Raw genomic sequence first — 13,451 nt, forward strand, 5'->3', positions numbered from 1 at the left:
ATAAGGGGGAAAGTTGAGACATCAGAAAACCAATTTAACATCACTACATTTGCATGTATCAGTCCCGAGTTTGGAACCTCGTCCGTTGTGGTATATCATATCTTGATGTTTGTTTCGTTATTTGGAGACTTTAGTATTAAAGATATTTTTTTTTATTGTTGCTGTTAGATTTATTCACAATTTTTATTGACACGGGACGATCGACAGCTTTACATATTGAATGGAAACCTGTCTGTTGTTGAAGACTGTATATTGTCCGGGCTACTCCATTGCAAGTGATTAGAAGTAACCCTGACGGACGAGAAGTGGTTCTTGTAACAAAAAATACATTGCATTTTCATTACTGTTTGATAACAAAATAAATGGAATGGGAAGTCTCGAATTTTTACTTACTATAAAATAAGGAGATGTACTTGGTATAATTGCCAATGAGACAACTATCCACCAGAGTCCAAATCTAGTTTTTTAATCAATAAAGATCAGCATTATTCCGTATGTTTTATCGTCGATCGGCATAAATCAATCCACAAGAAAGATTATTTTAACAAAACAAATTGCATTGCTTTCTCTAAATGTTTCCTTAGTTATGCTTGGGTGGTCTCTGATAACCTAATGCTTGCTTGGGTGGTCTCTGATAACCTAATGCTTACTATATATAGTCTCCAAATCTATCATAAGTAAATATATTTCATTTTAACAAACATGTTTAAAGGTTAAGGCATTATTTAATAGGTTCGTATCAGATCGCTCCTCATTAAAGTCATTAAAATAATTACGCCATATTTAACACCGTGTACAGGCATTGAGCCAAACTTGTTAGATAATGATTCAGATCTCAAACAATAATGTTGTTTTGAATTTTACAAGCCGTACACACCTTCATTGCAAGTAAGTATAACTTAAATTCTCGGATTTACTTCATTTTGATTTGATATGGAGAGCGAGTATCAAGATAGAAATCGTAAGTTTCTGCTTTCGTCGGGTCTAAATAAGAAACAAAATCATTGTTATTAAATTGTGGTATTTTCAAACAGTTAATTTTACGCATTAGCAATGCATTTAGTAATCTGGAAAAGAAACAAAACCATTTAAATAGTAGCACGACAACCATGCAGTGGCGGATCCAGGGGGAGGGTTCCGGGGGTTGGAACCCCCTTTTTTTCTGACGATCAATGCATTTGAATGGGGACCCTTTATCCTGGGTTAGGAACCCCCCCTTTTATAAATGGCTGGATCCGCCCCTGCCATGCATTTTCGTTCTACCGAGTAGTTCACTTGTCAGATTTAAAATTCTCAAAATTAAAAGTAATAGAAAAAAAGCATTCATTTAAAAATAAGCATGGTTTACCTGTATTTACCTGAGTTTACGTGTAAAAGAATGCGCGCAAACGTAATGATTTTTGCGCGCAAATATAATGTTAATGCGCGCAAATGTAATGCACCGATGGTTACTGCGTTAATCGATTTACTTAGTAATTAATCTAACAAAGTGAACATTTTGTTCAAGTGAAAAAACAAACAAGATTGAATCTTCAATGAAATTACTAAAACGAAGTTGAATGATATATAAAGCGAAAATAAACTGACAACGCCATGACAAAAAAGGAAAAACAACAGTATACAAAACACAACACAGAAAACTAAAGACTTCAGCAACAAGAACTCCACCAAAAACCGGGGTGATATCAGGTGCTCCGGAAGGGAAAGCAAATCCTGCTCCACATCAGTGTGGCACCCGTCGTGGTGATCATGTAAGTACAAATCCGGTGATAAGTCTAATTTTAAAAGTATGTCAAATTCGTGGAAAAGGATGACGGGATTGTGGTTACGACGATTTGGACATATCTGTCGTCAACAGTGAATCAGATATTCCATAACGGTCAACCAAATTGTTATGGCGTCCGTAAAATTTTTGAAAGGATGATTTCAACTTCACCATTTGGAACTCTAGCTTCCTTGTGAGCAATATATGTTATTCTCTTGTAGATCAATATTCATGCATTTTAGCTTCAGGGAGATGAGGCTACATTAGTTATGCTAAAATAATTTAGGATAATTTTTTTCTGGTTATGTACATGTATGTCGATGAAGAAGTGCTTACACTAAACCAATATTATGTATAGTAAACAATTGCAATTATAGCATCCTTGCATTTCACTTTTGAATTTAGAATATGAGGAACTGCCGCTTTTTAGCATTTATACACGTTAAAATAAATGTGAAATAATAGAAAAAATTGGCTTGGCCTCGTAGCCATTATTCACCGACAAAAAATCAATAACATGCAGGAACAAGAAATGTTTGATAATAAATATTTAACTATCAATGACAACAAACTATATATTTTTTCACCTCCCTCCTTAAACATTTTTTTTTTCTCTAGAAATTTAGAATAACAAAATTAATTAAAAAAAGCATTCCCACAACAAAAGATTAATGATTGGTGCTTAAGGTATATTCTTTAGTCAACAATTGTATTTTTTTTCTATTTATAGCTCACTAAAGTAAATGACTACAGCTAGATTTATTTTTCAAAATAATCTTAATGGATACTGAATTAAGTGATGGGTTAATTGAGCACTCATGCTCTAGTGTTGACGTGGAAAGATGTGGTGACACAATCTGCATACAACACGAGCAATTGATATGCAACAATTGCCTAAGCAATAAACACAACAAGTGCATAACTTTAACCCTAACAAGTGCACTAGAATCTGTTGATTTACAGTCAACTCTTAAGAACATACAAGAACGTACGGACTTATTAAAAAACACGATTACAACTTCGATAAAGGCGAAAGAAGAGAATATTTTACTTCTCAAACAAAAGTCAGAAGAAATAAAAGATGAAATAAGTTCATTTCGTCAAAGAATAATACATACTTTAGATATCATGGAAAGAGATGCTCATTTGGCTATTAATGATGAGATAGGTAGAATGCTGAACATGGCTGAAATGGATGAACAAGATCTTTTGATTCAGAAATCAAAGATAGAGCATTTACAGCAATGCGTTCAAGAAATCCTTATACATAAGATAAATGAGAAATCATTCCGTAAACTTATTGAAGTCAGTGGAATTCAAAAAGGTATAGCTAGTTTTCTTAGCAGTAATAACAGACTCAGGCAAAACCAAGATGCAGAATTTCAATGGAATGGGTTAATCAGTGAACTCCAAGAGAAAAGTTTGATTCCAACTTTTGGACAGCTTATACAAAAATTATCTTTGACGAATGAAGAGATCCCGGATATTGCTAGTTCTATTCCAAATGAGCCAATTATCGAACTATATCGAAGTATCGATCACTGTATCGATACCCAAAACATGCGGATCGATAATAATTGTTCGATAAAAAGAAACAGTTTCGTTTTGAAATCTAGTTTTGATACTTTGGACATTGAAGTTAACGTTCAAATAAACCGTGGTTGTTTCATTTCCAATAACCGAGTTTTGTTGAAAGACATGAGAAATTCGTGTATATATCTACTGAACGTTGAAGATGAAACATTTCAGAAGCGTTACCTTGAGCATGAAGCACTTGATATAGCAGTTTTCGATTGTTCACGGGCAGTGGTGACACTACGAGAAGGTGGGATACAGGTTATCAACATACCCTCACTAACACCGGGTGAACGAATCAGATGTGGAGGCTCGTTTTATGCAGTAGCATGTACGAACAATACAATATTTGTTAGAACATCTTATCGAAAACTAACCGTCTTTGACATAACAGGCAAACATCAGAAAACTATGGAAACAGAATTTGTCATTGACTACATGTGTGTTAATAAAAATGTGATATATTGCACTAACTATTGTACAAATCGCGTTTTTGCTTTGACCACTGAAGGAATTCCTGTTTTCAGTCATGAACTAACTTCGCTGAAAGGTCCAGTCGGTGTGACCGTAGACAAACGTGGTTTGGTTTATGTTGCTGGGTGGTTATCAAACAATATACACCAATTTGATGAAGAAGGCAATTTATTGACGATTATTGGAACAGAGAAGGATGACATTTACCGACCAATGGGCCTGTCTTATAATTCAGAAGAGGACTGTTTGATGGTTATAAATAAGGGTTGTATTTCTATTTCTGTGTATGATATTATGGATAATGACAAAATCGGCCATTAGTTAATATATGTTTCAGAGATATATAGTCCCTTGCTCTATGCTCTATACGTAATACTTGTTTTTGACTTCTTTAAATAGGAAAACCTAAGGTGATACTATAGTTATATTTAATAGATGTTACCCAGTGAGAAAATACATAAATTTGTTACATATTTAGACGTTTGTGTACGATACATCATTTGACGTGACTTTACAACACATTTTGTGATTATTTATAGTATATCAATGATTAAAAAAAAGAATTATGTTGCTGTCATCGTTCATTATATTATTATATTGTATAGACTTTGCCCTTCATGTAAGACCATCATGCAAAAATAAATCAAATGCGTAATCAAAGCTACATGGCATAGAATTTACACTTATATAGACTCGTTTATAGAGGACATGCCATATGTCAATGTCATAACTGCTGAATTAGAATATATGCTTTGAAATTTCAGAGGTGAAGATTTTAAAGTTAAAAACCAACGACGGACATAAAGTGATGGCAAAAGCTCACGCGGCTTTAAATTTATGTCAGAAAGCTTACTGTAGTTCGTCTCGCTCTAATCGGTGTCTAAAGGATTTGAAATAAATTGAAATATTTTAGCCATAATTTTTTCTACACAAATAACTATTATGATTGACCATTTCATTCACTTAAAACCGTTATACTTTATGAGATGCGATTATAGATGATATTCAAGAAGAAGAAAAAATAAAATAACAGTGAATTTATTATGTTTTTTGGCAGTACAAAACACACACAAATGAAGGGTCATTTATAGCATGTGGGAGCGATACACACACATCTAAATGAGATTGAACTGACGTTCCTAAACAGGCTTGTCTCTTTTATCATTTATATGATCACGTTGTTTACAATAAAAGCATTTCCTGACTTTTAAAATTTCGATATGTGCAAAATTGAATGTATAGTAGATGCACATCCGTTTTATAATTCATTTGCAAACATTTTGTATCAAACAGCTGAAGTACAGTTAAGTGTGTATCTAGTGCATAATACTTGTAGAACATTTTTTTTTATTTCTCATATACGTGATCATACGTACGTTATGTATTGAAACTATGCAATGTGAGAAAATAAGATAAAACGTTTGTCAAATAAACAAAATTAACTAAACAATCTTGACACATATCAAAACAAACAAAATTTTCTAAAAATTGTTTGACATTTCACAGTGATATCATACTTTAAATTTGTTTAAACCTGTTTATTTACTTTTGACCGTTAATTATTTATCCCTTTTAATTTTTTATTAACTGTGTATTTGCATTCAGGTGTCACAGGTCAAATTTATTCGTTCATTGTGTGCTAATTTACGTTTTTTGATTGAGTTAAGCCTTCCAATTGATATTTTATAGTGTGTTTTTCTATGTTGTGATGTTATACTATTGTTTCAGAAAAGGGAGAAGGTTTGGTACCATTAAAACGTTTAATCCCGCTGCTGTCCTAAGTCAGGAATCTGATTACAGTAGTTTTCGTCTGTTTATGTAGTTCATACGTGTTTCTCGTTTCTCGTTTTTATATAGATTAGACCGTTGGTTTTTCCGTTTGAATGGTTTTACACTAGTAATTTTTTGGGGCCCTTTATAGCTTGCTGTTCGGTGTGAGCCAATGCTCCGTGTTGAAGGCTGTACCTTGACCTATAATGGTTTACTTTTATAAATTGTAACTTGGATGGAGAGTTGTCTCATTGGCGCTCATACCACATCTTCCTATATCTAAAACAAAGGAAATTATAATACCGCAAAGTAGACAAATAGACAATGCTTTTGAAAAAAAGCCAATACGAGGACAACACACGACTAGGACATCTCATAATAAGCCAATACGAGGACAACACACTACTAGGAAATCTCATGATATGTCAAAACGAGGACACCACACGACTAGGACATCTCATGATATGTCAAAACGAGGACACCACACGACTAGGACATCTCATGATAAGTCAAAACGAGGACAACACACGACTTGGACATCTCATAATAAGCCAATACGAGGACAACACACGACTAGGACATCTCATAATAAGCCAATACGAGGACAACACATGACTAGGACATCTCATGATAAGCCAATACGAGAACACCACACGACTAGGAAATCTCATGATAAGTCAAAACGAGGACAACACACGACTAGGACATCTCATAATAAGCCAATACGAGGACAACACATGACTAGGACATCTCATGATAAGCCAATACGAGGACAACACACGACTAGGACATCTCATGATAAGTCAAAACGAGGACAACACACGACTAGGACATCTCATGATAAGTCAATACGAGGACAACACACGACTATAGGACATCTCATGATAAGTCAATACGAGGACAACACACGACTAGGACAGCTCATGATAAGCCAAAACGAGGACAACACACGACTAGGACATCTCGTGATAAGTCAAAACCAGGACAACACACGACTAGGACATCTCATAATAAGCAAAGACAGGGACAATGTAATACAAGATTAGAATAAAAAAAAAAAAAAAAAAAAGAAAGAAGACAAAAAAAATCAGAATGCGACATTTTTGACATAACTACAGTTGACCTAAGTGGTTCTTCAAAGTTAAGAAAGAGTTAATTCGTGGTAGTATGAGTACCTGTATTAGTCACACTACCGTAAAGATAATTCGTGGTAGTATGAGTACCTGTATTAGTCACACTACCGTAAAGTTAATTCGTGGTAGTATGAGTACCTGTATTAGTCACACTACCGTAAAGTATAGACCTTTTCGATTAAAAAAAAACATAATGCCATATCCCATATCCAAATCAGGCTATCTGGGTCATGTGCTGTTTCAAATTTGTCTCCATGATTGTTTTTTTTTTTTTTTGTTAAAAAAAAAACTGAAAATTCTATTCCAGTGATGAAATACCCTGTAAATTCCTCGTGACCACGCGTTATGGAAAAAAATTAGCATTTACCATTTGCCGATAGTACCTTGTAGAACAATCTCCAGGACTTTTTTTTAATTAAAACAGTTCTCCTAAATACAAAAGCATTATATATTCCTTGTAATGAAATGTTCGAACTGTCGCGGTGTGCTGCATGTAGATTAATTTTTGTATTTAATTATACAAACAAAGGAAAACAGGAATTGCCAAAAAAAAAAAATATTGGCCCGACACTACAACAGGATCACCCAAACCCCGTTCTTTATTATTAATTTCATCAATAGACTTATTTTTTTCTTACTTTTAATAGAATTCTCTCTTATTTTTTTTTACTCCTGTTTATCAAATTCCATTAAATGCCAAATGTGCAATATGTTTAGTGTATATTATAAACATTTTTTAAATTAGTTATTGCTGTTATGTTTCGCTTATTATCTGTGGTATATTTTAACATCTATATTAAAGTTGTCAAAGAGGCAATCCAAAAATGGGCTGTTATTAATATGCCCTTGCGTCACAGTATTTTTAATTTTTTTACTGGAAGCAATTTAAATTGTGAAAAGTCCTTCGAATAATGAGAATATTTATTTTCAGCTTGCTCTATACATGTAATTATAACCGTAGTAATAACTGTAATTTGTAACTATAATCAATCATTTACTAAGTCATTAAGGAAAATATCTTTTTCCAGTGTTGGCAAAAATGGTGGGACGAGAAAGAACATCTGTAAATTAAACTATTGTGAAGGACACATGCACTATCTACAAGTAATAAGGCGACATAAAATAACCGATTTAAACAGGAGTGTAACAAAAAGATCTATTTATAGCAAATATAGGAAGAGATTTTATTTCCGAGTATTGTTTACGAGTTGTTTTTTGTATTTATATGCACTCCTTAAATATGCTTTGTACATTATGAAAGTTTCCTTTCGAAATGATTTTGTGCACGTACTGATCGAAGAGAAACATGAATTTAATCGATTTGGTGATATACATGAAACTTGGGTCCAAATAACTTCGGTAATGTGAAATATACCGAAGAAAGAACGGTAACTGATTGCCAATTTTTATTAGAGATATATAATTGTGTTGTTATTAATTTCAAGTGGACAAGTGCATAACAATAAACCACTTGTTTGTAGAGTCGTATTCTTTGCCAATTAAAAAAAATATATTTCAGATTGATGGACACACACAGGGGCTTGGGGACATGGACACCCCTCCTTTTCATCATCAGTTTTATTTTTTAAAATATTTCAAGTAGGAGGGGCGACAAATAAAATACCGCAAAGTAAGTGTGTTTTAGTAATAACAAGAACACACACACAAAAACAAAAGAAATAATTTGAAATTATATTGAAAATGTCTACAGCAGAGGAAAAAAGGTCAAGGCCCCAAAAAGCCTCTATGTTCACCTATATATACATTTGGTTGAATTACTGATGAATTGAAATTATCAGATCTAAGTTAGATTCACAGGTATAGTAAAAACGAGGTCACTGTTCTGGATCTAGTACAGTTTCGTGTCTACCTGGTTATAACTTACGATGTATATTTAAAACGCAATATTTACAAACGCAGTGGATTAAAAAGAGCATCAAGGAATTTGAAGTATTAATTAGCTCTTCCTTCTAAAATTTCATTGGATCCCTATTCAAGTTGTAACTTCCCGGACTAAAACAGATAATCCTGTTCCGGTATTAAACAGTAGAAAGTTGCATACACTAACAAAATAGACTACGACTCATATCGGACGTTGAATCTAGTGGCATGAGGTCAATTATATCAGTGCCAATACAATCGATTTCTGTAAATCCGTTAAAGTGAAACTAAAAATAGGTTTCAATCTACTTATTATTAGCACTAACAATTTTGCCAATATTTGCGTATACATTATGTCCAATAGAAATGTTCCCGACGTTAAATTTTTAAAATAGCATTATTTATTTTTATAACTTCCTCTGCGATTCGTTTCTCGGAAGGGATATTCAACTCATTCATTAGAAATACGGACTTCCCGAATTCGTAAAATCCCCTAAATCGGGAATATGATCATATTAATGTCAAATTTTGACGCAAATTTTGATATTTTAAGTACAGACAATTGCAAGAGATGGTGAGGAATAATTTACTTGTTCAATTTTGCGATTTCAAATCAACTTGATTGAATGTTTGTCAGTGTTTTGTGTTTGTGATCTTTTTGCATATTTGTTATGTGTTTATGTGGACCAAACTTCTTGAACACCAGAAAATACTGAAGAAAACGGATAGAATGTTTTGTTGTTTTACTCGGATATAATTTCTACTAATCTTTAATTATTTACAATTATTATTATTATCATTATTATCATTCAAGCAATAGAAAATCCATTATGACATTGAAAATTGTGTTTCAGTCATGATAGATTAAAAGGAGAATTGTCAACGACCATGTAAATCTAACTTTACATGATAGTTTTGATTCTAAGTTGACAGGCATGAAATTGTTTGGAACATATAAACCTGTGATATTTTGATAAAACTTTTCATAATTAAAAAAGAAATTGATTTAAAGCCTGTCTGGCATACTTTTGATTGGTTTAAACATATTTTATTAGCTAAATCTAAGCAAAATTGATGAGACACAAGTCAATCGTACATATGAAGTCTTCTCAGTATTCAATATGAATATATATATATAATGATAATATTGTGATATGAAAATAAGAAGATATTGTATGATTGCCAATGAGACAACTCTCCACCAGAGACCAAATGACATAGAAGTTTACAACCATAGGTCACCGTGAGCATGCATGTAAAACGGACAAATTCATTGGATATTATACGAAGTAAAAAGAAGAAAAAGAAAAGTAAGAAGCAAAGATTACGGAATCACAATAGTATTCGATAAATCAGAAGAGGAAAAAGTGGATTTTAATTTATGTTTACGATCTTGCACATTATATGTCACGAATCAATCAATAAATGATTAAAGCTCTTTCGAAAAATGTCTATTGATAAAGTTAAAATTTTTACTATCTTTCGCATTTAAGTTTAAATTCATTTGGATACGTTAATACTTTAAAATACCAATTATGGTATCAATATTTAAAACAGTAAATGTTCAATCGTTTCTTTATGAATTATTCAATATTAGAGAGAAGGACGGCATGGTTATGATTAACTTGAGTAAGTTAAATACTTTGAACTTGCTTACAGTTCCTGTGAGCACTTTTTTATGCGATATTTTTTCGTGTTCAAATTACGTGTACCTGTGTTTTAGTTGCCTATTGCCGTTCTATTGTAAAGTTATGAGATTTTTCTGAATTGATTTTCATTGTACCATGTTTTCCTTGATCGAGATTAAAGGGGGAAGGGATGCTTAAAACCGAATTTTATACCTCCACATTTTCATTTACCTATCTAAAGTCAGGAACCTCGTCAGTCAATCTGGACAAAACTCAGATGTGTCGTAACTCGCTAACTCGTCAAAACGGTTATTAAAATAGTGAAATCACATATACTTACTTCAATATATTAGATTGCTAGTCATGCACTGTTGGTTTTCGGTGATACCTTAATGTGTGTGTGTGTTTATTTTTTACTTTTAGGAGATTGGGTGTTGATTTTTGATAGTTAAATTGGTTTTTATTAATACTATCCTAGACTCGAATCGATTTAAAGCTTTACATATCTCGAAGAAACTGATCAATTGCTGAAGACAGGATGTTGACCTCTATACGTTCTTTGGTTGTTGGGTTGCTGTTTTAACGATGAACACCCTATATTTACTTTTATTCATATTTACATACGTTATATTACTAACTTGTAATAATCAGCATTTCTGATGGGGTGTTTTCATTTCTGTGATGGCATAAGTTCACTAGTTCAACTAGCCATTTCAATATTGCGTAAAAGTCAGCAGCACGAGTTACGGTTTCTCCATTATTGATACCCTTTAAAACTCATGGATAACATTTTGTTACTCGGATTTAGATTCGTATTATATATATACATGTATAAGGATTTTTTGTTTAAGGTTATTGTTGATTTTCTGAAATTGTTTAACATTTCACAGCGGTATAATACTGTTAGTTTAATTATTCATCCCTTATTTTATTGATTTTGTTACGTATTTACATTGTATCATAGATCAAATTTATTCGTTTAGTGTATGTTCACTTGTGTTAATATGTCTTTTGATTGAGTTAAGCCATTTCAATTGATATTCTATAGTGTGTCTTTCTATATTGTGATGTTACACTATTGTTTTAGATAAGGGTGAAGGTTTGGTACCATTAAAACGTTTAAACCCGCTGCAATTGTTTGCACCTGTCCCAAGTCAGGAATCTGATGTTCAGTAGTTGTCGTTTGTTAATGTGGTTCATAAGTGTTTCTCGTTTCTCGTTTTTTTTATATAGATTAGACCGTTGGTTTTCCCGTTTGAATGGTTTTACACTAGTAATTTTTGGGGCCCTTTATAGCTTACTGTACGGTGTGAGCCAAGGCTCTGTGTTGAAGACCGTACTTTGACCTATAATGGATTACTTTTATAAATTGTGACTTGGATGGAGAATTGTCTCATTGGCACTCATACCACATCTTCTTATATCTATATATGTGTCTTTACAATGCTCTTAGAATCAACACAAGAAGAAAGGTGCAGCTACTTTTAAAACAAACAAAATGGCAAACGCAGTCAACTTGTGTCTATAGAATTCAGTTCATATTAGACCGTAGACGATTTACATTTTGTATATTCCGAAAATGTTTGTTTTCTTACTTTTTATGTGGATTTGAAGAAAAAAAGAAATTAAAAAAAATAAAGCTATCTAAAACACATACTCATAAAGATCAATCCTATCATGGACGTCTTTACGGATGTTATTTTGGTGTCGTCGATTTTCTGTACTACTGCACTATTGCTGGGACAGTCTGTCAAAGATTGAAAGCTAGAAGTCGGTAAATTTGCCTTGTATCAATCGTTGTCCTGTACTCATTTAGACAAGGCTTATCAACTTTGGAGTGTGTACTTTATTTTTTTTACACCGTGCGTTTGTTGTGCATCAAATCAAGAGGATCAGTCGTTATACATCAGGCATCAAATGTTAAAGTGCTTGATATATTCTATGTTCTAGAAAATAGTTATTTTTTTCGAAAATGGAAAGCAAAAGAAGACAAAAATTTACTTTACTTTCGATATCGAATCAGTTCGTAGATTCGTCAACAAGACAGTACGATAACTTTGAAAAGTTATCTTATTTCTAGGATAAAAATATGTGAATACATTCTATCTATTTGTTCTAAGAATTTGGTTTGGTTGTATTCGAGGAGAAGTGTAGTTGTAGGGATTATTAATGCAGCGTCTAATGTCTAGGGTAAGGATATGTATATACGTTCTATTTATTATTTCTAGAATTTGATTTGGGTGTATATTAGGAGAAGCGTGGTTGTTAGCTCTATAGGGTAAGGATATGTAAAGACGTTCTATTTATCATTTCTAAGAATTTGCCTTGGTTATATTCTAGGAGAAGCATGATTGACTTGTGAAGGTTATCAATTCAGCTAACTCCTTATTTCTATAGGGTAAGGATATGAATATACGTTCTATTTATTAGTTCTAAGAATTTGCTTTGGTTGTATTCTAGGAGAAGCGTGGTTGTGAAGATTATCAATGCAGCTCACTTATATCACAGAATAGATCAGTATCAGATTTACCCGAGGCGGAAACAAGTGGAATATTTGTTATAAAGGAGGACGAACTTATCATATACGTGGGACAATCTGGGGACTGTATCAGAGAAAGATTACTGAGTCACTTGTCAGGGTATGACGCCCAAAATGTTGGATCATATTTAAAAACATTACCAAAAGAATACAAGATTGAACATATAAAGTTAGGATGGGTAGAAATTAAAGGTGCAAACTTTAAGGAACATCATTATTTATCTTGCTTAGCCAATAAACAACAAGGTTGGCCAAAATGTAATCTGAAACGAGGAAGACCGGCGAAAAATAGACAGAGAACAGGATCTTAACATACATTTATATGTTGACACTTTGCCAGTATAATAAAACTTATCAGGAAAGCTTTTGCCAGTAGGATATCTTTGTTATCTAAGTCAGTATCTTTTATTCGTACATTTGTTATGCCTTAGTTTGTTTTCGTGTTGTATTTTTTCGTTAAATAAATCATGTAAAGTTGCTTCCTTCATGTTCTTAGCGAATAACGTACTTGTGCCATCGTTACACGATTTAGAATAGGAATGACATTGGTATAAATATATTTTATTAATTAAATTCAAGTTAAACAATATATATAATTTAGTATGAACATATTATTACAATTGAATAATTAACAGGATCCGGAAACAAGTTGTTAACTTAGGTTAATCCGTTTCCTAATACTAATA

At 32.7% G+C, this 13,451-nt stretch overlaps 1 protein-coding gene across 6 annotated transcripts; it reads left to right on the forward strand.

Annotated features, from left to right (window-relative positions):
- Nucleotides 1-759: 759 nt before the first annotated feature.
- LOC127727023 (uncharacterized) lies at nucleotides 760-13,243 on the forward strand. Of its 6 annotated transcripts, none has more exons than XM_052234410.1 (3): nucleotides 760-888; nucleotides 2,496-5,122; nucleotides 12,687-13,243. In XM_052234410.1, exon 2 carries the CDS (start codon nucleotides 2,546-2,548, stop codon nucleotides 4,133-4,135), a length of 1,590 nt encoding a protein of 529 aa, XP_052090370.1. In that variant the 5' UTR covers nucleotides 760-888; nucleotides 2,496-2,545; the 3' UTR covers nucleotides 4,136-5,122; nucleotides 12,687-13,243. The 6 variants fall into 6 exon arrangements, 2 of the variants coding, with proteins under 2 accessions (XP_052090370.1, XP_052090371.1); XM_052234411.1 differs by having other exon boundaries at nucleotides 886-961; XR_007993739.1 differs by lacking the exons at nucleotides 760-888; nucleotides 2,496-5,122 and adding an exon at nucleotides 905-961.
- The last annotated feature ends 208 nt before the right edge of the window (nucleotides 13,244-13,451 follow it).

This window comes from Mytilus californianus, unplaced genomic scaffold (genome assembly GCF_021869535.1).
Source record: "Mytilus californianus isolate M0D057914Y unplaced genomic scaffold, xbMytCali1.0.p SCAF_19, whole genome shotgun sequence".
NCBI classification, from domain to species: domain Eukaryota; kingdom Metazoa; phylum Mollusca; class Bivalvia; order Mytilida; family Mytilidae; genus Mytilus; species Mytilus californianus.